This window comes from Pelodiscus sinensis, chromosome 1, assembly GCF_049634645.1.
Source record: "Pelodiscus sinensis isolate JC-2024 chromosome 1, ASM4963464v1, whole genome shotgun sequence".
NCBI classification, from domain to species: domain Eukaryota; kingdom Metazoa; phylum Chordata; order Testudines; family Trionychidae; genus Pelodiscus; species Pelodiscus sinensis.
In genome coordinates this window covers 221,766,878-221,792,321 of record NC_134711.1, presented here as the reverse complement: position 1 = coordinate 221,792,321, position 25,444 = coordinate 221,766,878, and the positions used below count along the sequence as shown (strand labels likewise).

Sequence of the window (25,444 nt, the reverse complement as noted above, 5' to 3'; positions counted from 1 at the left end):
GTGTAATAAATCACATTAACGATTAAGTGGAATTGTACCACCTTGACCTTCTCTAACAAAAAAGGATGAAGTTACACCTGCAAAGAACTTAAATTAGCCTATATTATCTTTTACATGCATTTATTCCTCTATAAAGGCTAAATGTAGTGCTTCTGAATTGTTAGAATTCGAATAATAAATTAATTCCCCCCCCCCCCGCCCCAAAAGCATTACATTTTATTTAAAGATTTTTCTGCACTGGATCTGAGAAGAGATTTAAATGTAGAATAAAATATGTCTAATCATTATTTCTGAGAAACAGCTATCAGTTACTGTGTAATGAGACATATGTATGCAAAGAAGGATATAATTTTCAGATTATGTTTCAGATTGTGTAATGTAAACCCCACATCAATTTGGCAGATGTTAAATACGGACTAATGTAAAGCATATCTTTTGAAAGAATCAATATTTGTAAATGAATCATATGAACATACATTTCAAATTATTCTGTAATAGTTCTTAACTAGATACACATGCAACCTTATATCTCTATATACTATCAGAAGATATATTGCATGAATAATTTTTGATTACCATAGTCTACATAAGATTTCTGTACAAAATACCTTTAGTTTTCTTTGAGGTACAGCTTCCCACTCTATAGACCTGAACCACCGATGCCTTTTCACATCATCTGCTCCATTCTTTAAAAACAAACAAAGAAGAGAGTGTAAGGTAATGTGAATGCCATAAAACCTTGACCTGTTTTCAAACTATTCCCTTTAACCCCCCCTTAAGTTCAAACTTTACATTAAAAAAAATTCCAGAATACCAAAGTTATTCATAACCCTATAATATGGAGAGAAATATAAAAGAAAAATAGCAAAGCTTCCACAAGATCATTAAATAACCAGGGAGAATAAAAAAGTTTGCTACTATACAAATTTATTTATTTAGAATATAAGCTTCTATTTTATTTCTGAAAAGCTCTTCAATCTAGTTATATACGCTGGATAAGATTTCTCAGTGGTATGAAGGGCCAGTGAAAAGCTCTTTAGACCACTGAAACCCCCTTCCTGGGCTGCAAAAGGGTTGTGGGGATCTGCATTTCCACAGTTCAGTGGCACTAAAGATTTCATATATGTGGTACAAGGTCATGGGAAAGTGCAGAATCCCAATACCAAAGCTTTAGGTTGAGTGAGTATATTTTCCCAATCTCCAATATCTTCTCTCTCCTGGCACTTTACTACTCATGAAAAAAAAAGTATAAAACTAACAAAGAATTTTGAAAATATTTTTTTCAGATTTTATATATGAAAAAAATATTTTCGAAATTCTTTGTGAGCTCTCTCTCTATATATCTATATCTAGCTCACAAATAATTTTAATGAGCGGTATGCACTTCAGCACCCAGCAGTGCTCCAAATGACAAAGGGAATAAGACTTTCTATAAATAGATTAGAAGCAAGAGAAAGATCAAAGACAGGACAGGCCCATTGTTCGGTGAGGAGTGAGAAACAGTAACAGGAAAGTTGGAAATGGCAGAGGTGCTTAATGACTTCTTTGTTTCGGTCTTCACCAAGAAGTCTGATGATAAAGGAATCACCTCAATGGCAATTGATCCCTGAGCCTATGACAAGAAGAAGGCGGGGGGAGGGAGGTGGAGGGAGAGAAACCACAGAAGGATAATTATCATTGAAGTTCCAGGTTTGATCAGTTACAAAGTTCATGAAAACTGGATAGGGGCTCTGTAATAGGAAAGAAGCTCAGGAATTCACCTCAAGGGGAAAAAAATGACAAAGTGAAGCAGGAGTAACTGATGTTGAGCCTCAAATAACTGGACTGATGACTTGATTTTGGACACCTCCTCTACTTAGACTAGAGGAAGGCTCTACCGAGGCCAGTATTCTCAAATTAATGAAGCTCTCTATGAGGTCAGCTAACATTTGACTCTGTTAACAGTTAGTCCTAGGTTATGAAATAAGTCTATGATACCCAAGTTGCACAACTGTATTGTGAAGGGAGATGTAATTAACTAAACAGTTATAAAAATATGAAATGACTGATTTGCCCTTTTTAGATTTTTTTTTAAATTAAAAAACTCATGGAAATGCATTGAAGAGATCTCAAAGAATCGCTTTTCTGAGGAAACATCATTTACTCCTTTCCCAGGTGTAGAAGTTTAGCTTTGTTTTCTGAGATATGAGAACAGGGAGAAATGACAATTTGGGGTAATTGCAGGCACTACTGAAAATCTGTGTCAAAACTTCGAGTGACATTAGACCTTACTCATTAATCTGACATGAGTCTCCACTACTGCCATATGTGCAGGAAGTAGCATTGCAGGGGGAGCTACCGAATCATCTAGTTTTACAGTCCCCAACCCTGTGCTCTTGCTGCCCAGGTTCCCAGTCTTGTGTCCTGTTAATACTCAGGGGCTCAGCCCTGCTTGCCTGCCAGCTCTGCTGCCAATGCTGGCCTTCAGATCCTCGCTGCCAGCCCAACATGCAGGGCCCTGGCTGCTGGCCCCATGCCTGGGATTCTGCATCCTCCATAGCTGTGGCCCCAGCCTCCAACTTCCATACCACATCCACATTCTCAGACCCACGGTCCTGCTCTTGGCCCCAGCTCTAAGGAGTAGCAAAGGGTGCTGGCAGGAGTAAGGGAATGTGTAGCTCAGCACCCCCACTCCCAAAAATTGTTCTAGCATCACTGACTACTGAGGAAACAGAGATTTCTGTTGTAGACTATTCCTTGAGGTTGATGATTACTAAAATTACCATTTAGTAATGGGCAGTAAACAAAAATTCATTGTCCATGACTTGTACTATATAGCCCAGACAAAATCTTAGGGGGTAGGGTGAAAGCAGGCACTGAGGGCACACAGACCAGTACGTGCCTTTCCCTCAGCTCCTAGCTGAAGACATGGCCAGAGGGCCCTGCACATTTGTGGAGAGAGGTCTTTAAAAGCTTGGTCAAGAGGGGAATGGAACATCTGTAGGTCTTACATCAAGATGGAAAATGGGAGAAAACACTTAAGTACATGTTTCATAATCTGGTTGGCAGATTTGGCTATATCCTTGGAATGGTATGTAATAAACCAAATGTTCTGCCTGGTAATCCTTTTGTCAGGTGTGAAATAAGAGTCTCTTATTAATGCACTGTTTGATATTGAGCTCAAAGAGCATCAAACTGAATAAAGTTTGACAGAAGAAAGACTGGATACATAAAGCCAATATGCATTTGTCCTTTGGAAACATTTCTTCATGTCTACCTTACCAGGATAGATTGGTTATAATCTACAAATGAATTCAACTGAAGTGGCTGTAAGGATAGCAACATCTGTTTATCAGCCTTTTCGTCTCTTGGCTGTCTGTCTGCCACTTTTGCCAGCCATTCTTGCCTTCCAAGCTTTCCGTGGGCTCAGACAGAGTCCAGCATCTGCCTAAGTTTTGTTGCCTGATTACAGAAGGAAGCCATTCACGGGACAAAGCAGAACTAATAAAAGAGAAATGACTTTTTGTTCTTTCTCTGGACATATCTTTAAGTCAGAGTAGAAAAAATTAAAGATGAAACCAAAGATGAGCAGACAAACTGTGTGCAGTGTTGGAGTGACCAAAGATGTACATGGAAAAGAATGTACAAAGACAGACACAAAAAGAAAACTGGCAAACTGGACAATGGCGGTAGAAAAACAGAAACCTGAAGAGAAGGAACAACATATGGTTAAATCAACAAGAGGGAGAACATAAGAATGGACATACTTGGTTAGACCAATTGCCCAGACAGCTCACTATCCTGTCTTCTGACAGTGGTCAGAGCCAGATGCTTCAGAAGGAATTAATAGAACAGTGCAGCTATCAAGCAATCAACCAGTCCCAGCTTCTGGCAATCAGAGATCTAGACACCCGGAGCATAGAGTTGTATTTCTGAGCATCTTGGCTAACACTCATTGTCAGACCTATGAACTTACCTATTTTTTAAACTCTATTTTTGCCTTCACCTCTCCTGGCAACAAGTTGCATAGACTGATCATTTATTCCATGAAGATGTACTTCTTTTGTCGGTTTTAAACTTGCTGCCTATTAAGTGAGCCCCAATTCTTGTGTTAAATGAAGGGGTAAATAACACTTATTTACTTTCGCCCCACCATTCATGATTTTACAGACCTCGTTAGATCCCTCCTTAGTCATCTCTTTTCCAAGCTGATTAGTCTTAATCTTTTTTTCCATCTCTCTTTATACAGAAACCATTCCAAATCCAATCCTCTGGTAGAGAGGCTGACAAACGATAGGTTGCATACCAGTTAGTAGTTCTACAGTTTCACAACTGCGTTTCTTCAGAACTCGTGAGTGATTATCATCTGGTCCTGATGACTTCTTATTGTTTAATTTATCATACTGTTCCAAAATGTCACCAACCAACAATCTGATTCTGGAACCGTTTCTCACATTTGCCACCCAGAAAACATGACTCAGGTGTGGGAATTTCCCTAAGACAGAATGCAGTGATGACTGATGCAAAGAATTTATTTAGCCTTTTCTGCAACAACCTTGTCTTCCTTGAGTGCTTCTTTAGTGATTTGCTCAACTAGAGATTCACTCATTACTTGGCAGGATTCCTGCTTCTGATGTACTTAATTTTTTGGGGGCACTTATGGTTTGGGTTTTTTTTTTTTTTTGGTAGCTGCTCTTCAAATTATTTTTTAGTCTGCCAAAAGGAGACAACTAAACTCTTCCAGTGCTTAAATTTTCCTGTGACCCCAAATAAAAGTCTTTTAGCTTCTGCAGCTGGAATTTGACACATCTGTAATGGAAACTGGTTGGTACAAATCCATGTGATCTAATACTGCAGTAACTGTTTCTGAAAAGTGAAACTACATAATTTTTTTCAGTTTAATGTAAGGGTCATATTTCTCTTTCCCTGGTTACTACAGCAGTTCTACCAGTGTGGCGCATTACTGCTAGCACTAAGAAGATGTGGTAATCTTCTTCTATACCCAAAGCTGCTTAGTTTCACAATGCAGTACCATTTGAACTGTAACTTGTGACATTTATGAAAATGTACAGAAATTCAGATGTACTTTAAATCCTAATAAAGAAAATGATTGTAAAGGTCTTGCCCATGACTAATTTCATTTGGTCCTCTCAGTACTCACTTACATGCTTATTCCCAGCAATGGCTAAAGCAGAGATTTAGTACCGACAGCATCAAGCTGTCTGTCTTAAGTGTCTAGCTTTATAATTGTGTGTATTTTAAATAAAACTATAGTTCTAATAAACATTGCATTTGCAGTTTCAAATCTTCATACTCCCTCCATCACAAATAAAATCTACTTAAATGCAAATATTTCCATGGATTTCAAATATTTCCAGTTAAATGCAAATATATGGTATTATTTTCTTCAACCGCACACTAGCACCAAAGAGATGTCTATCCCAGACATGAAAACTCAGCCTATAAATATATAGTACTTGAGGGACCTGACAGTTTTCTTTACATTCCTTTTAGTTTTCAGGGAGGAATAATGTTCCAAAATGTTTTTTGTTCTAACTTTCTTCCATCTTCCGTTATTAAAACAAAACCCCATTTTATGTGTTCAAGATTTCTTATATTGGATATTCTTTCTTCCATAAGCATTGCTCTTTTACTTTGTCATTTCCTATCACCTCCTCAGCTCAAGAGCTCTATCCGACCACTCCTTCAGGTCTCTATAGATTATCTGATTTCTTTTTATCTACAGCTTTTACTTGCAATACCTATTCTTTTAGAGCATATGCACTGTGTAACTTATTTAATTTATCACATAGCTGAATAATTTCCTTCTTGGGGAATGTATGCCAACGAGGGCTTGAACCACTGTTAACTTACAAACACTTATTTAGTTTTGAAGCCTTAGCATATTGCTCTATTATTTTTACTTGATGTCATGCCAAGCCTCTGTGGCCTTTTATACTAAAAGATTGTACTGTGTATAAAAGACAATACGTGCCATGTACAACAGTGTTCTTGTGTTTATGCACTTACACAGATGTCCATGATTCCCATCAGCAGTTGGAAACCAGATGGCTGATCTTCCAATTTAGATTGGAGACTTCTGATTTAGAAAATAATTGCCCTTAAAATGACCTTTTAAAATATGGTTTAGTGCTGTGTTTAAGTTTTTAAATGTACATTTCATTCTAGATATACAAACCGATTACTCTCTGCTGTAAATCACCTAATTACAGATTACCTTTTTTGGCTGTGTGTACAAAAACAGAAGCGACACTTTCTCCCTTTAGAACAACAGTTTGGTTTTGTACATTTTCTTTTTAAGTAAATGACATGAGCAATAGGTGGAGGAAGGGGGAAGGGAGAGGAAGAGGGAAACAGTTCTCCAGCTCAGAGCTTATCTGGCAAAACATTGTTCTGTGTGCTTAACTTCCATCTTCTGAGTAGTCCCGCAAATGTGTGCCTGGGATTTGTACTGATACAATTATTTAAATGGGATTATTCAATGTAAGAAGTTAAGCACAGCTTAAGTTCTTTTGTAGAAGGCACTGATCCAGAGTTTATTTGTTGCCCTCCAGTAACTGTGGTTCTTTGAGATATTCTAGTCAGCGTGGATTCCACTGTGTGTGAATGATAACCAACATCCTCCCTGGACTATGACAGTGAGGCGCTGCAGTTGGATTAGTCAACTAATTACTGAATCCTGCTTTCCCAAACTTGGTATCAGATCTAGCTAGCACATCAGAGGCATAACAAATAGACAAGTGTGTGTGGGTTGCTCCCCATTGCTACTTTGCATATCTTAGATAGTGGCACATTTTTTAAGCAAGCCAAAGATGTGACTATGCTAAAATATGCTTCAATCAAAGGAAAAGGCTTATCTAATAGTTAATAGGTATAGATACATTAACTGATCCCTATAAATTAGCTGCAATGAGATGAGTTGGCCTTTCAATGAGCCACAAGTCACCATAAAATGGCTGGGGGAAAAGGTTTAAAAGGTGTGATCCTGTCAAGAAAATAGATAAAGACTCCAGAAGTGTCCAAAATACATAGCTTCTTCTCTCCTGCCAAACATGGCTTGGGAAGAAAACTGATTGATTGATGAAGGTGAAACTCCAAGATCACCTTTGGATGAATTTAGAACCACTCTGTCCTAGGGAGAACTCTTACTCAGATTTTCTTATATATAGCTGACATGACTAAAGAACCTAGTATGATGAGCATAGAGGGATATTACAGGTATTTGATACCTCCAATCAAGCTGTTTTACAGTAATTGTTATCATGGTTGGTGTCTACCATAGGACCTTAGCTGGGTCCCTCACTTATGAAGGAGTGATCCTTGTTGAACCTGAAGCGAATAAAACAAACAGCTTGTGGGATTTCTCCAATAAAACTGAGATCTCTATCTTCAGAGACTCAGCAACCCTCATGTGGAGCTCCTGGAATGACTTAATCATCAAATGCCAGTGTAGGTGCTGAGCTTTCTGCTTCCTCAGGAAGTGAAGACCGGAGGTCCTCTGGTTGCGGAGAGGGTCCTCATGGTGTCTGGCCTCTGGCTCTGGATCCTCTTGGTAGTCTGGCCAAGTGCTTTAGCCGGTGACTGTGAGGAGAAGTTTTCTACTTAAAGACTGATGTTCTGGTAACTTTAAGAGGTGGATGCTTACTTGTCACTGGAGGCTTCTTCAAGGTGTATTGTCGTGATCTGTATTCCACAGAGGGCTTACATACACCCACCATGCATCCAGAGCCATCGATTTTGAAATTAGCAACATATATAGATCCATGAACATGCCCTTGTGATTTATTTGAGTTGATAAAAGGTGGGTTGTTTCTCCGGTTCCTTCACCACCACAAATCCAAAAGACCAATAGCAGAGGGAAAGGAGGTCAGGAAGTGGAATACAGATAGGGACAACACATCTCAAAGAATCTCGACCACAGGTAAAAACCTCCTCCTCTTCTTTGAGTGAGGATCCCTATGGCATTCCACTGAGGGTGATTAACAAGCAATATCTAAACTGGAGGAGGGTGAAAGGATGAAGACACAATGGTTGAGCAGAGGATAGCATCTTTTGATGCTTCCTTGAAGGCCACTAATGGAGGAAAAAACCCCTAGAAAGTGTGTTGGCAGTGAGTATATACAATTTGGCACAGGTGTGCCCAAGAAATAAAGTATCTCTCTTTAATCTTTGAACGCATGGAAAGAGTCATCCATGTTCTGGATGGAAAGATGGGAGCCATTGAAAGTTCTCGTTGATAGTGTTTTGTATCTTCTCGGGGAAAGCAGATGAATGAAGCCTGTGGCTATAGGATGTGATGAAGTATCTTCTGCATCCATTACTGGATGAAGTAATGTTCTTACTATTACCTTGCTATTAACAAATCGGTTCTGAAGATGCATATTGTGGCAAGGATCCCTGATAGACCACTGTTTGTGGTGAGCCCCTTAGTGAGGGAAATCAGGAAATCCCTGGAAGCTGGTACAGAGGATACTGCTATGATGTAGAAGTACTCATAACAGCAGGAGTAGATGGATGTCCCCTTGTCCCTCAGATTTCTTTGAAGACAAAAATTCCGAGATCAACTTCATCTATGGTACTCTTGAAAGCATGGATCTACAAAAAGGCTCATTGGAAGCAGAAGTTCTCAGAAGGCATGGGCACTTCTATGTAAGAGCAAACACTTCCTGGGGCTATTGAAGTTTTCTTGACCTCTCTGGAGCCAAAGGTACTTACTTTGTCCCTAGAATCCATATGAGAGCAGTCATCTTCTCCAGTACAGATGGCTCTCTAGCTCAAACAGGTGCACGTGGATTGGTACCCAAATACCAAAAGTTCTATGGTTTCTGTGATCTCTTTTCATGCTTGTATGCTTTAGAACATGCTGGGTCCCATTGACTAGAACTGGTGGAAGGAGCCTCTCCTTTCTTTAGTCTTAGAAGAAGACTTGTCATGTTCAAGTGCATGGTTCCTTGCCTCCCCACTAGGCCTTGGTGCAGGATTCATAGTGATGGTACTGCCAATGCCAGAATCTGTCATTGGAGGCATATTCTTGGCTGCTGAAGGCTGAAGTAAAGGGACTAAAGGAAGGAGTGGCCTGGGTTAGGTTGAAGTTTCATGACAACTTTCATGAGATACTTTCAGAGATGGAAAGTTTGGCCTTCTCAGATACAGCAGGGGAAGGACAAGCAGAAACCGCACCTGGATGAAATGTGGGTTTTCCGAAGCAGTCCTGATGATTTTTTAATCAAGAAAGAATGCAGGAAGATGGTGCAGATTTAAAGCTCCGTTTTTTTGTTTGTTTGTTTTTTTGGCACAGTGCAATATTCATACTCTTTCCATGAAATCCTCTCCACAAGGAAATCATTTCTACTCCTAAAACTAAGATTATCGAAATGACTACATAAATCACAAACTCAGTAAAATTTTCTAATTATGAACAATACTCACAGTAGGTCCTCTCCACCCTCTACAACTTGGCACAGAAACATGAGGCAAGCCAAAGGTGCACGCCCATACTCACATGCAATACTACTTACAAGGTAACTGGCTCCAGACATATGGTGCACATGCCTTAGTGGAATACATTAGGGACCATTGTTTGAAGTACAGGTTGGACCTCTCTGGTCAAGCACCCTTGGGACCTGACAGATCCTGAACAAGGGAATTTGCCAGACCAGGGAACATCTCCAGCTACTGGCTGCTCTCTGCTGTTGGTCCCAGCCCTCCCGGCCAGGCTCCCATGATCCAGCTCTCTTGTTGGGTTGCTGCTGCAGCAGCCTCATCCCCACTAACAGGGGCTGCCACTGCCCCGGTCTCACTACTGGGGTTGCTGTTGCCCTGTCCCTGCTACTGGGGCTGCTGATGCCGGGGCTCCAGATATGGTCCCAGCCCTAGCCCCAGCCCCGCTGCTGCCAGCCCTCTTGCCCCCAGGTTCCCAGTCCTCCTACCACAGGGCTCCCAGCCATGGCTCCCTTGTCCAGCAACATTCATGGCCTTGCCAGACCACAGATGTTTCCAGACCAGAGAGTGTCCCAGTTTTTGGAGGTGCAACCTGTAGTAGACTTCATCTACTGTACTAGACTTGATACCTAGGAAGCTTTGGCACTCTTAGTACTGGGATATCTATAGAGGTACTAGTAGGTTGTTCTGCATCAATGGCAGCCCCAGTTCTCTTCTGGATTCATCTTCCGTGACAGGTGTCAATGTTAAGGGAGACATCGCCATAATTGGGCTAACTCTTAGAAAGGTCTTTCCTGCTGCAGACTGATCCTTCTCAGTCCTTGATGTTGTAACAGTCTGTCCTTATAGGATGATATTTTGCTTCTCTCCCAGAGTCTCTGTGTTTAGAATGTCAGTGCTGGACTTGAATACCAAAGGCACTGGTACTGGATTTGATACTAAAGATGTTGGGGTTGTCAAGGACCCCTGTGTTGGATATTAATTCAGCCATCATCATCTTCTTGGTACTGAACTTCAGTGTTGCTTTTTGCTAGATGGAACATGGATGATTTTAGCTTGCCCGCTAGCAAAACTCTGGAGCTGGTCTTATTAACGTTTCATGAAACCTTTGCAAACGATTACAAACTTCCCCCACCCTCCTACCCTGAACTTCCACCTCACATATCATGACTTACTTATCTTAGCAGAGAGCAACAGGAACACTGAATTTCTGTCTGGTATATGTGATTCCTAGGCAGGAGAGACACCTGTTGTGTTAATATTAAAGGGATTTACTCATGACAAAATAGACAGGGATTCAATCCCACAGGCTTCAATTTCCAAGGTGCAGAGGGCTGTACTGGTCACTAGTCAATACAGGTGGGCAGAAATAATTACTGAAATTATAAGTCAAGATAACTGAAGTTCTGAAGGTTTTTAAAAGACCTGCAGAGGGTTTAGCCAAAGTTATATGGCAGCAGATTATATGCTCACTTTGTTCTGTCTCACTGTTATGCGATGTGAAAGGACTTGAATCCACCCTGTCCTTCACACGCTCACATAAACCCACAAGGCATAAGTGTGACCACAGCCACTGCTACTTAAAAGCATTCCATCTTGTGCAAGAGGCCATGCACATCTACAGTGGCATGCACACAGGCACATGCTAGGAAAGCCTTTTATACTGCTACCTAAGAAACAATGTACAGTTAAACAGTACTAGCAATCAGAATTCCAGTTTTAAATGTTGAATTTTCTAATTGCTAACCCAGTTTCTTCTGTTTGCAAAGTTAAGCTTTGATTTCCCTTCAGTTATCCTCCCACACTGTTTAAAGGAATTTATGAAACATCAAACATAAAAATGCGAGATTGCCATGGCTCTCTTACATTTAAGTTACAATGCTTAACTATGCACTATTTATTCAGAATAAGCAAGTACACAGAAACATGACACTTTGTGACTCCTAATTTGTGCTATGAGTAGTAAACTACACTTCCTTATTTATTTTCCACATCAGTCATAAGTTTATAGGCCTCTATCATGTCTCCCTTTAGTGGTCTCTTTTCCAAGCTAAAATTCCCAGTCTTATTAATCTTTTCAGATGAAAATCATTCTATGCTCCTAATAATTTTCCTGCCCTTTTCTGAACCTTTTCCAACATATTTTTTTGACATGGGGGACCACATCTGCACACAGTATTCAAGATGTGAGTGCACCATAGATTCACATAAAGGCAATATGAAGATGGGTGGAAGAAGCTTCTCTTTTGAAAAAAGGGATCCACATCCTCGAGATTTAGAACAGTATGAAAATGGCAACAAAGAACATTTTATTGAAGGGATACTATCTGAATGAAAGGGCAGTAGGAAGCTGTGTGGGAAGCTGACAGTACACATTTAAATCTATAGGAATTTCTAGCATGCCCACATCTCAATACTTCATTTTCATTCCACTTAACCATTAAACAGGATATAAAGTGATAGGATTACACTTTGATATTTTTTATCCTTGTTTTATTTTTAGAGGGTATGCTGTGTAATGTGTATATACATATGCACCACTGTATCAGAAAAGCTGCACATTCACCTCCTTTTGGCCATGGTATTACATTAATTCCACAACAGAATGACGACAAGTGGGTGATGTGAAATCTGCTTGTGAATTTTCACTGTAACGACAATGCTGATACCTATGGCTATAGGAATGCCACAATTTTACAGGAGACCCAACTGAAACCATGGAAAACCACTCACACTTTCCAAATGAAGCCAATGTAGATTGGGTATCTTCATCTCCAGAGAAAGGATCTTTTTAACACCTAGTAGCAGTTGTAGCAATTTTCCAAATGTTTGCAGCATTAAATAAAAGAGCTGGAAAATAGTTACACACTCTAGATAGTCACTGACATGCTTACACATATGACTGCAGATTGTGCCCTTGGGAACATAACCATTAAAACTGACCAAAGCAATAGAACTGCAAAGGAAAGGAGTGCATCTGGACAAAATGCCAGATGGCAGTCCTAATGCAATGGATCATCCCATCACATACATATTGCCACTCCTTCTGTACTAATATTTTTTTCTTTTGCTTACATTCAAATGAATGTGTGGTTCAATTATACATTCAACACCAGTAACAGCAATTAAGTGAAATAGAGATACAACTTCAGCTTTCATCCAACCTGTACACATATGAAAAAAAAATCAGAACATACAAATTTAACTATTTTTCACATACTAATTTAGATGTTTAGTCTAAGTTACAAAACACACACAAGGGAACTCAAAATTCATATATAAATTTTTTAACATGTAACACTAACCTTCATATTTCCCAACCGCCTTGTCCTATCAACCACTAGAAGTTTCTTAATAAGGTCCCTGTAACAGAGGAAAAATCTGTCATTGTTTTATTTCATTACGATATGCCCACTGGAAGCACTTTATTTTACCAGAATAAACAATTTATGTGTTTTAATAATTCACATTTGCAATATTTCAGAAGATTTAATATTCAAAGGGTTCCAGGCTGGTATGAGAACAGGTAAACTCTCTCAGAAGAATGGAGGTGAATCTCTCTAGCGAGTATAGTTTCTTAAGAAAAGATTTGGAATACAAGTTCCTTACCCTCCAGTAGTGTCTAACCTTCCTTTGCATTTTGCTAGGCATTCCAAATCTCAAATCAAAATTGAATTTTGTTCAAAGCACTGTTCTAGACTAGACCTTACAGGTAATTGTTTTCTTTAGGTTTTAGTCAATAATATAATGAATTCTACCTCCGTTAAAGAGAAAAAATGTGGAACAGCAAGTTTTCAGCTTAAAAATATAGTGGAGAATGGCTTGCATTCATAAATCCCCCAAAGAAAACGAAATGCATACTTTGAGACCCTAAAATTGTTTTATGAGCTTCGCATAAAGCTAAATTCAATTTTTTAAAAGCTGAGACTACACTTAGGAAATCAAAAGTATTACATCTGTAAGTACTAGTCCACAACAAAATCAACAATCAAATTTGTCTTTCTTATTCCAGTGTAAATACAGAATAACTCCATTAAGGCCTGGTCTATACTATATAGCTAATATTAATGTAGTTATGTCAATGTACACTACAGAATTGTCCCGCCAATGTAAGTGCCCTACAACACCAACATAACTACTTCACCTCCTCAAGAGATGTGTGGCTTATGTTGGTGTAGCTGGGGAGAGACAGTGTCTGTGTAGACACTGTATTACTTACATCAGCTGTAGACAGTCTTAATTTCATGCCGCCATGCTGGAGTTGTGAAACTGACAAGGAAGTCAGGCAGCAGGGAACAGAGAGCAGCTGGGCTTCCACCTGGGAGCTGTGTGGAGGGCTCCGCATTTTATACTGCCCCTCTTCAGTCGGTGGAAGTGCACTTGATGAGGTCGTGCAATACCGACAGAAGGAGGGTAGTGTGACAGAGTCAGGCCAGGGGGCTATAGGAGAGTGGTAGAAGGGAAATATATTAGCCCCAGATTCAATAGGTCCCTGTTCCCAGGGTAAACTAACAAGGGCTAACCCAGAACCAGCAGGAACCTGCTAGAATCAATTAGTGAAATCAGGCCAACTGAAAAAGTTTAGAGGTTTCCAGAGTCAAGTGAGTCAGACTGATCAGAACACTTGGGGTCAATTAAGAACCAGTTGAGACTGGTTAAAAAGGGCTCCGTGCGTATGAGGATCTAAAGAGAGAAGGGGCTATAGAGAATCTAGGAAGAGCAAGAACAAGCAGATACCAGAAGGAAGAGCCTGTGGTAAGAATGGTGCTGGCGAAAGCAGCCAGGAGAATTGTAGTGGTCACAAAGCTCTTATTGGAGACATTTGCAGGCAATTGCTTTCAGGGGGTTCCTGGTTTGGTACCTGGAGTAGAGGGTGAGCCTGGGAAAAGGACTGGCTTTGGGAACGGGGCATTCTGGAGGGGGCACAGAGACTATGGAATTTGGTTTCCCCACTTTTCCCCCATGCTGGCCAATGATGCAAGTAAACTGGTACCCTAGGGAAAGTGCCAAAACTGAGGGCTTCTATGAGCCTCGGACACAAGCAACCCACCTGAAACCATGGGACCCAATAAGGCTGAAAAGGAGCTCTGTCACAGTATGACTTACAGCCCTGGCAGCAATTACATCTAACATAGGGCTGTAGTGTAGACCTACCTAATGAAATAATCTTGGATAAACATTGGTGAAAACCTGTGAAAAATCAGATCTACACTTATCTAACTCAGTAAGTAGTTTTTTTTTTCCTTTGAGAAACCAGGGTTTATTACAAGACGACGACAATTGCAAAGGACATGGCCAGGATAAAATAAATCATTGCCCAAAAGACCAGAGAGGATTGTAACACATCACAGAAGTCTTAGTATGGCATATTAATGATGGTGACTTGAATAATAAATTTGCTAAATAGCTTAAACTGTCATATCTAGCAGAGTAAATATTTCTGAAACTCAGTGGGAAAAATACTCAGTTGTCAGACATACAGGAATACAAACATGAGACTGGAAGATTCCTTAATCTCCCATAAACATTTCAGCCAGTAAGTGACTGGATTTAAACTCAGTCATTCAGTTATTCCTTCTCCTCCTAGTCCATCCCATAGGGCATTTTTAGGGAAGAGTGAGGGAAATGAGAAATCTATCCATTGTTGTTCTAAACAAATAAACACCCTTTCAAATAGCACAGTGACATGAAATCCAAATTAGGAATAAAGGACTTGATCTACTGCTGGATCCCAATCTGAGGCTGCTTATTGTGTTATTTAAACCAGCACTGTGTGACTTAAGGACACCTAGCAGAACAAGTAGTAGAAATCCTGCATTGACTGCTCCTTGAAACTACCCTTGGAAAGGCAGAAAATACACAGAAAATACACTGAGTTGTCAATAAAGCTGTGAATGTGTGTTCCTCATTCTCTTTTGATGCAGATGTTAATGTGGATGCATTCAGAGACAGTGTAGTGCTTCCTTAATGTCTTACTTTATACAAAGAATTAAAAAAAAATCACATCTGCTAACAATTCATTAAATATAGCAATCCATTAAAGTGGGTGCTGACATCTTAGATCAGCTCAATTATTTAGACTGCAGTAGCACCTCCAACATTATGCATGTCCAAAACCACAACAAATGACATCTTTGCCCTAAAGAGTTTAACCAAAGAAACAAACACACACACACCTCAAAATAGAGTGGTCAGGAAGGTAGTATTAGGAGTTCTACATTTTGAGAGGGAATGAGGTAGTGCGGGGACAGCTACTCACAAATACCTTCAAACCTAGGCATCATTAATTCTCATAATGTGTGTCAGAAGTGGGTTTTGAAAATAGGGAAAATGAAAAGCAATGTGAAAACACACTATGTTATACAGAAGTTTTTTTTAAAAAAAGGGCAAAGACTTACGAAGGGCCTTACTAGCAGTAACAAGAAATTTGAACATGAAACAGAGGAAGATGAGAAGGTGGTGTCAGACGAACAATTCAAAAGCAGTTTTTTCCTCCATGGATTATAGGGAATGATACAGGCATTAAGTGGAACAGATGGGGGGAAAAAAGTGCAGTATTAAAGGGGACAGATCAAAGCCTTGCCAAGAGTTTCTATAGGCTAGATGTTATGGAAATCATGCAGATGAATAGTTCTTTGGGCACAACCTAGATGGGAGGGAGTAAAAGGAGGTGGGGAAAAGGAGGCTGAGATAGCATAAAAAAAATCTAAGAGGATAGGGGGTGGATTGATAGTAAAAAAAATCAGGGAGTTCGGTTTAAACTAATGGTGAAAAGTCAAGGAAGAGATCAGAGGTAGAAAAAAATACCTACTGGATAGTGGGAACCAGGTTAAGAGTGAAGCATGACATTGGTTAGTCAACAGTATAAATTAACATTCGAGGACCTCATCCAAAAAGGTGTAAAAAGAAAAAAATGAAGGACAAATAACAAAGCCGTGTGGACTCCCACAGAAAAGGAGGAAGATTAACCATCAAGACAGATACTAAAAGAATACCTAGAGAAGCAAAAAGAGAACCAGGAAAAGAGTATCAAAGGGTACGATGCCTAACTGCTCATTGATGGCCGTTGGTACTGATTGAGCAATGGAACTTCACACACATGCTGAGTGCAGGACTAGAATGTCTTTCACATCATTAGGATTTACCAGATGATACAAGCTTCTGATTACTGTGTAACTGAAAATTACAAACAGATATCAACAGTACCCTAGGTTAACTGCTTTTCATCATGATGACCTAGTCACAAATGAGAGAGAAATCAACTTTGTATTGTTCATCTTTTGGCCATATGCCCAGAAATTACTGCAGACAGCACATCTGAAGATGTGTACTCTTTGTTGAGAAGGATTGTATTGAATACAATACGTAAAAAGAGGAAACTACAGGAAACTGGTGGTAGCAGCAGCATTTTAAGGGCAGCCATTGTTCAAAACATTGTACAAGCAGGGAATACTAGGATCAGCCAGCATAAACAGATATAAAAGCTGGAGCACGCTCATCAAATCTGCTACTACAAATTTAATAATGACATTGTGTGAAGCATTGTTCCTGAAAAGGTATTCATAGGAAGTGGGAGAAAGAAAGATTTAAACTATATTAAATGTTTTCATTTTGATTTCAAGGCTAAATTTAGTCCAAAATACTTTCCAGCAAAGAGTTTTAAAAACTTCAAGAAGGTATACTCCTAAGTAGATCCTTTCAAATAATGCTCAAGAAGTAATTAAAAATAAATATGCCCATAATGAAATCCTGTATACTTACTTCACATACAAATCCAAATGTCTGGGGAAATCTATTTTTCCGGCAAGAATTTTCTGATATATACCAAATGGGTTGTCATCAAAAAACGGAGGAAACCTATTTGAATAAAACAATCAAAACAAAGCTTTTAAAGTAAACTTCAAAAAACGTATAACATTATTATGTCTAAGTAATTTATCTGCTGACCAGATTGTTAGATACATAGTTGTTCCATATGCACTCGGGCATTGTGTACCAAAGTCAGGATTAATCACACCTGTGTAACCAAACTGGGATAGCTATTCTGAAAATCATAGAACATATTGTATAGTCAGCACATTCAGAATAAATCAAAAAAGAAAATACTGAACTAATCTGTTATATTGTAACAGAAAAATCAGTCACATATAGCGAGGGAAGATTTCCCTTAAAGTCTGTGCTTCAGCTACTTCCCTATTTTGTCTCACTTTTCACCACTTACCAAGCCATCTTGACATTCTCTTCACTTGAATTAAGCTCATGCACTTATTAACTGCAGGTTCAATCCAGGATGGCATAGGATCCTCATATGAAGAGTGCCAGTGTCACTGGGTTAGCATTGTACCATGAATGTAAGTATCCCATGGGACAAAAATGAGATTTATCAGGGCATGGATGTCATCCAAAATGTGCAACTGATACAGAATGCAGCAGCAGCAGGTTTGCCAAATAAAAGGAACATGCTGGGAACAAGCTGCACCAAAACTATGAACTCACCTTGACTGCCAGTTCTAGAACTAATTCAGAAGCTGCAGTTCTTTACCTTTACATTACAAATATAAAAAAGTAAAAAAGTAAGTACCCAGTTGCTTCAAACTATTATTTTTTTTTACCCTCTTGTAACATTTAAGAATTTTTTAAAGCCTCTTGGGCTTCTATTTCTACCGGTTGACATGTTTGTTCACCTGAAAGGATACATGTATCACTGTGCTAAGGTATCAGTTCAGTAGATTTAACTCTGGCCTATATGCACTTCCTGGAATTGTGCACATCCACATTCCTAAAAGTTGCCATGGGGAATCTTTTAATTAAAAGCAACTGTGCAACTGCTGCTCTCTCAGTCACCACCCTTGGCCTGCAAACATGGCATGTGAAGTCACTGTTGGCAATATATAAATCTCTGAAATGGAAAAGGTTGCAGATCCTCATCTATCAAGCTGGGGAAGGCGGGGGAAGGGAGAGGGGTAGATGGCAAGTGAGAAAAGAACCACCGCTAATTTTTTTACTTTACATTGAGTCTTTAGCATTTTAATGTGTGTAGACTAGATTAGGAAGAGGGCTAGTGTTTTTAATGTATGAACTAAAATGTTTTAATGAAGTGCTGAATAAAATCATGTTAAATCCTATCTTCATTAGGTCCTAACACTTTTAAAAGCTAGTTTCTTCCCAACTGTTTTAACATACTTAGCTCTTTTTTTGAAAAATGCCATGAACTCTGAATACATTAGCAGTTGATATTTTGTAAATACTTGCTAATCTAGATAAAACCATAATATCAGAACAATAAATATTTTCCCTCCTACATAGCTATTTCTGCAGCCTTTGTATATGTTTTTATAATGTATCCTCTTCCATAATTACTGTATATCAAATAGATACTAAATGGACAATTGTTTCAATATATCAGATACTTCATAGAACAGTTTCAGCAACTGGATTAATGTTCTTTCACAGTGCTTACCAAACCACACTCACAGGCAATAGAGTTCAGAATTTCCCTAGTTGACATTTGAGTGTCAAGGAGTTGGGGGGTGCGAGGGTGAGGAAATGGCTATACCTTAGCCAAAGAAAAGAGTGATAAACAACTAAAATATTTTTTGTAGGAGCAAACATGAGGATGCTTGTTCATAAAGACAAAAGTAACAGTGAACTTTGTTTGGATTATTTTAGCATGAAATAGGGGAACTATTTTTCCAGGAAACTTCAGAATATACATTTATAAATTTTTCAGCAGTCTAAAGCCCAGATTTTTAAAGGTATTTAGACACTCATAAATCTAGGAACCTAAATTATTTTCAAAAGTAATTTAAGAACTTCACAGTCCAAATGTCACGGGGATTTAGGCACTAAAGTGCCTAAATGACTTCAGTCTTAGGCATCGCAATACTGAGAGCAGCAATGCCTAAATATCTTTAAAAATTTGGGCCTAAAGTCCTATCTTGGACAACTGCAAGAAAGAGAACAAGGTAGCAGGAGAGGGTATCAATTTGGGACGTGTTCAATTTATTTGCATCTATGAATATGCAGGACAGCCTATAAAGTTGTATTGCATGTTTGTCTAATATTGCTATTCATCCAAATGATACTAAACTTTCAATTTTGTATTCATGATTAAGAGTAATAATAAACCTATTTTTAATATGATGTATTCATTACAAAGAGGAATGTTAGGTGTTGAGAAATCTCCACCTGGAAATTGTTCATCCAGATTTTATTAATAATGTGAAAGATTAGTTAAATTAATTTATGCAAGGTTTTTTTTTTTAAATATACATTGTTAATGGAAAAGTTACTTCCATCTTATTTCCCTCAAACATTTTTTAAATGACTGGATTCACTCCCAAGGGAAATCCTGGTGAAACACTAAAAAATGACAGACTCCTTCAGTCACTAACAATTAATATAAGTTATTATACTGCCACAAATTAAAAAAATATATATATACAAAGATATGCCAACCAAATTTAATGTTAACTGCTACACAGGACAGATATGTGCCCCATCAGTTGCTTAGTGCACATCTGGAGCAGGAAGCAATACTGACATCTGGATTCCATTCAGTAAAATGCTAATGATATTGGAATGCAAGTTTGTGCTTCAATAACTCTCTACTGTTGACAATTGCAGAGACATTTTATAAGCACTATACTATTGTTGGAGTATACATTTGTTTTCCCTTCCAAAGACTCAATTGTTAAACACAGCTTTGACCTTTAATCTCAAAGAAAAACTAAGATGGGAGCATTTTTGAAAACGGGACATACAATATGTATAAAATGCTCAGTTATCATTAGAAAGCACTCCAGCGTATTGTGTTCATTTTATAGGATGATACTCCAATTAGACTTCCCACTTACACATGGGCTAGTTAAGTGGATAATCCCCATGACTAGCAGTTGAGCAGAGATTTTCCTTGACTGGGTATTCACTTTTATTCAAATTCTACATATCAAATATATATTCCTAGAGGCAGAGTTCTCCATATATTCTTGGGACTATTGATATCTCTGGACTATTGACTTGCAACCATATTCTGCATGAGAGGAAAATCTGCTAGCACCAAAATGAAACTATTAAAAAATGAAAAGAACGACTTTGCAACATATACTTGGACTCTGAGCAACTTTTGATAAGGTTAGCATATTTTCTTTTAAAGCTTGTTAGCCTTTAAAAGAGGGCTACAAAGCAAAAATCAACATTACAGTTATCTGATGAATGTCCCTAATAAATTTTAGCCGTACAGAGATAGTGGAGTTAAATGGGATACCACACCAACTAAAATAGTTGCAGCTACCCCACCTGCCCAAGCGTCGATCAATTTGTAAAACATCAAAAAAAAAGTGGTATTTTATAGAAAAGTTAGATACAGTACAATTGAATAGTCATGTAACCCCATGAATTTTAGCAGTGATACAACTATTCAATAATCCCTGGGGGCAGGACCAGCAGCCAGTGAGCTCCCAGCCCCTCTTCCAGGTAACCCCCTCCCAATCCATGCTGTCTCTCTATCAGAAGCAGCAGCATGGGGTGGCAAGTGGGTGCTGGTCCACGCAAGGAGCCAGTTCAAAAATCAGCTCTCCATGCAGATCGGCTGCCCTACACTGCTTCCTCTGATTCCTCTGATACAGAGGCAGTGGTGTGGAGTGGCAGCAGGCCTTTCTGTGGGGAGTCCTTTCTGTGGGGAGTCCAAGCTCCTTGCAGACAGAGACTGCTCTGCAGTAGTAGCAGTCCCAAGCTCCCAGCAGACAAGGGACTGCTACTACTGCAGAGCAGTCTCTGTCTGCAGGGAGCTTGGACTCCCCACAGAAGGGCCTGCTGCCACCCCACACCACTGCCTCTGTATCAGAGGAAGCAGCAGGCAGCCAGTCACATTGGGAACTGATAGGTATATCTCCATATTATCTAATCTCTCTCAGAGCTGGGAGGGACCTTCCGAAGTCATCATGTCCAGTTCCCTGTCCTCACGGCAGGACCAAGTACCACCCCTGACAGATTTGCCCCTAACTGGCCCCTTCAAGGATTGAACTCACAAACCTGGGGTTAGGTGGTTGTGACCAGACAGACTAACCCCATATCATCCATCTTATTTGCCTCTCTGAAGCACAGGGCAGAGAAGGAGCAATAATATCAGCATAGTCTATGCTGGCTCATCTGATCCTGAGAAGCTGAAACACAGATATGTGGATAGAGAGCAGTTAAGTCAATAAGCTGGCCTCGAGGCTGCGGCTGGTACCTATGTTGATTCGAACACACACACAGTCCCTGGAAGGGGAATTTCCCACTGAGAAAACAATGTCCTGTACTTCCAATTTAATCATCTCAAATCTCTCTTACAAGTGTAAATTAAGTTCTCAACTCCCTTGTAAGAACTGGTCTCACAGCAGACAGACCAGCCCCATTTGGCATGACAGACAAGAAAGAGAAATACATGACCCCATGAGTATATAAGATGGGCCCAGCACACACTCACTGAGTGTCATTCTACCCTCTACCTGCTGGTCGGGTTAGGTGTGTGACTTCCCGAGGTTCTATGGGGACGCCCACCTCGTATTTTCGTCTTTCCTAGGAATTGAGGGACCGGCCCTGGCCTGACATGCTGGAGTCGAGAGGCACAGAAGGGGGTAAAAATGGTACCTGGATGTGGTCCTCTGTCTTAAGTGTACACATAGAAAGAGTAAGCTGTTACTTGGTACCATTATTTCTATTTTTCTATCTTTATCTTCTTTGTAACCATTTTTAAGACCTATATTTTGCTAATAGTTAAGAAATAGAACAATAGCCATTGCAACCATATGATTTATAAGCTTCCTCAATAAACCTGTAACTGTTTAAGCTTTAACCTGACTCCTTCAGTTGCTGTAACAGAACCAAGCACAATTTAAAAGAACTTCAGCCGGTCATAAAGGGACAGACATAGGGAGAGCTTGGGCGTTTGGATCTGTGTCACTCCCAGGTGACAAGATCCGTTGGGGCACCTTTTCAGCCTTTCCTAGGCTGCCCTCTGCGAAGGAACCCCCTGTGTTCTAGCAGCTAAAATCTAAGGTGTAATAAGCTCTTCCTATATAACGGGGCGTCTGTTGGCCTACTGGCCACCCTCTGCGATGGGACCCCGGTCCTAGCAGTAAAGGCACGGACGTTAAACCTTTTCTCGGAAACATACACACACACACACTGCCCTGACCGTCGGCTGACAGTGGTCAATGCTCAAACCACTGAGCTATCCCTCCCCCCAGGAGCACAGGAGAAGGGAATGGCAGGTGGCACGAGGGAGCTTTTGCTGGGGGGAGGAGGGGATGAACTTGCTTTTAAGTCAACTCCCCCCAGCACCGGCTCTAGCCTCTCTCTTCCCTGCTGCCTCTGTAGGAGGGAGCAGGAGAGGGGGGGGGCCACACAGGCAGGTCTGCAGAAGCCAATACTCACAGGGAGCAGGCTTTAAAGCCTACCTGTCACTCTGCTCTGCCTCTATCACAGGCAGCAGCACAGGGTTGGGGGTAGCAGGTGGATCTGGTGCTTTCAGGGAGCTGGCTTTTAAGCTAGCTCCTCATGGGTACCGCATAGCGGGAGGGAAATGCATGTAGTCAACAAGATTTAGCAGTTAATCGTGTAGTCATTTACATGAGGACATCCCTAGTCCTGTAGCACCTTAGAAACTAACAAAAAATGTACATAGTATCATAAGCTTTCATGGGTAAACCCCACTTCTTTAGATAAGTGGAGCATGAGGCATTTATCCTAAGTGGCAACTTGTGCCCATGAAAGCTCATGGTACTATATAGTTTTGTGTTAGTGTCTAAGGGGCTACAGGACCACTCATTTTTTTAAAAAAAATTAAGTTACAGACTAACATGACTAACATAAGAATGGCCGTACTGGGTCAGACCAAAGGTCCATCTAGCCCAGTAGCCTGTCTACCAACAGTGGCCAGCACCAGGTGCCCCAGAGAGGGTGGACTGAAGACAATGATCAAGCGATTTGTCTCCTGCCATCCCTCTCCAGCCTCTGACAAACAGAGGCCAAGGACACCATTTTATCCCCTGGCTAATAGACTTTTATGGACCTAACCTCCATGAATTTATCCAGCTTCTCTTTAAACTCTATTATAGTCCTAGCCTTCACAGCCTCCTCTGGCAAGGAGTTCCACAGGTTGACTACACACTGTGTGAAGAAGAACTTTCTTTTATTAGTTTTAAACCTGCTACCCATTAATTTCAATTGGTGTCTACCCCTCTGAGACATCACTTTGTGTGTTTACAAACATCCCTCTTCTTTTTTTAAGTTTCTCTTTCCCCTGTTGCTGTGTTATAGACTCATATAAACATAAGAAAAAAACTCAGTGAAATTGATGTTTTCAAAAATACAAAATGCAAAACTCTTTTCCTCACCTCTATTCTTTTTCAGCTACTGTGTTTTCTATTCTGTCATGTCCCACTGGGATTGCAGTGGCTAGAAGAGATGCCTCTCAATGGAAATCACTTGGATTCCTGACATGTGATTGCCATAAAGTCCCCATATTTATTTGAGGAGAGATACTGGGAATCATGAAAGCCAGATTTTGGCTATCTGATATTGTTCTGGCTCTTCAGAATATTTGTGTTGACTCAAATAGCCACTGTAGCAATTTTGATGCTGAGTGCTTTGTTGGATAAACAATTTATTTGCAAGCTCTTTAAGCAGGGCTCTGTCTGCAAACTGCAAAGCCATATGTTAATGTACCCCCTTTACTTGAGACTTGTAAAAACTCAGTGACCTTACTTTGAGTTGGTGACAAAGTCAGGAGAACTTTGCCTGTTACTTATTTTTTACTGTTCTTTTTCTGAAAAGTATTTAAATTAAGAGTTTACACCCCAAAAAATAGCATATGCCTGTGTGAATGACTTTCCTTTGCAGCATTAGAAAATATTTCATTAATATTTGTGATGAGAGCATGACTATTTCTAGTTTACTTATATTTGTATAGAATTTTAAAGCTCAGCTGTGCATGCAGATAATATGCAAGAGAGATAGTTTTGTGATCTGGAAAAGTCCACAGCATTGTAGTGTTTTGGCAGAAGGTTCATTTTTTGAAAGCAGCTTTCCTTGAAGATTTAGTGGTCTATGGTAGGAGTTGGTTATTAAATCAGGCCTCTGGAGCATATCTGTATGCTTTCACTTAATGGCCATGAATCTTTTATTTTTATATACAGGCAGTCCCCGAGTTACGCGGATCCGACTTATGTCAGATCCGCAGTTACGAACGGGGCCGTTCCTCTCCCTGGTCTCCAGCAGACCAGGGAGAGGAAGCAAAGCGGCGGAACACGTGGGCAGCGGACAGGGCTGTCCGCTGCCCACGCGCTCCGCGGCTTGGCTCTGCTTTGGCCCCCCGCCACCCCCCCGTCCCCCTGGTCTGCAGACCAGGGGGACGGGGGAGGGGGCAAAGCAGAGCCAAGCAGAGCCAAGCTGCGGAGCGCGCGGTCATCTGACAGCCCAGACGCGTCTGGGCTGTCAGCTGGCCGGGCGCTCCGCGGCTTGGCTCTGCTTTGCCCCCCCCCCCATCCCTCTGGTCTGCAGACCAGGGGGACGGGGGGCAAAGCAGAGCAAAGCCGCGGAGCACGCAGGCAGCGGACTGCCCAGACGCGTCTGGGCTGTCCGCTGCCCGCGTGTTCCGCCGCTTTGCTCCCCGTCCCCCTGGTCTGCAGACCAGGGGGATGGGGAGCAAAGCAGAGCAAAGCCACGGAGCCCGAGGGCAGCAGGACAGCCACGGTGCGTCTGGGTTGTCCCGCTGCCCCCGTGCTCCGTGGCTTTGCTCCGGACACCTGTGGTACAGCAGCTGGGGCACTGCCAGTTGGTCCCGTAGCGCCGCTCTGGGCGCTACTGGACCAACCGGGCAGCACCCCAGCTGTTCTGCCCCAGGCGTCCTGATTCAGCCACTGCTGGTCAGATTCAGCAGCGGCTGAATCAGGACGCCTGGGGCAGAGCAGCTTGGGTGCTGCTGGGTTGGTCCAGTAGCGCCGAGGAGCGACGGCGC

The 25,444-nt window shown here is 40.7% G+C and overlaps 1 protein-coding gene across 1 annotated transcript in view; it reads right to left on the bottom strand.

Moving 5' to 3' along the window:
* The window catches only part of PRKX (protein kinase cAMP-dependent X-linked catalytic subunit), a 112,366-nt gene that overhangs the window by 11,191 nt on the left and 75,731 nt on the right, over positions 1–25,444 (bottom strand). The window contains exons 5-7 of the mRNA XM_075915508.1: positions 17,203–17,298; positions 12,747–12,804; positions 609–686 (exon numbers count right to left, since the gene is read on the bottom strand). Coding sequence (XP_075771623.1) covers positions 609–686; positions 12,747–12,804; positions 17,203–17,298 — 232 coding nt within the window. The remainder of the gene's footprint in view (positions 1–608; positions 687–12,746; positions 12,805–17,202; positions 17,299–25,444) is intronic.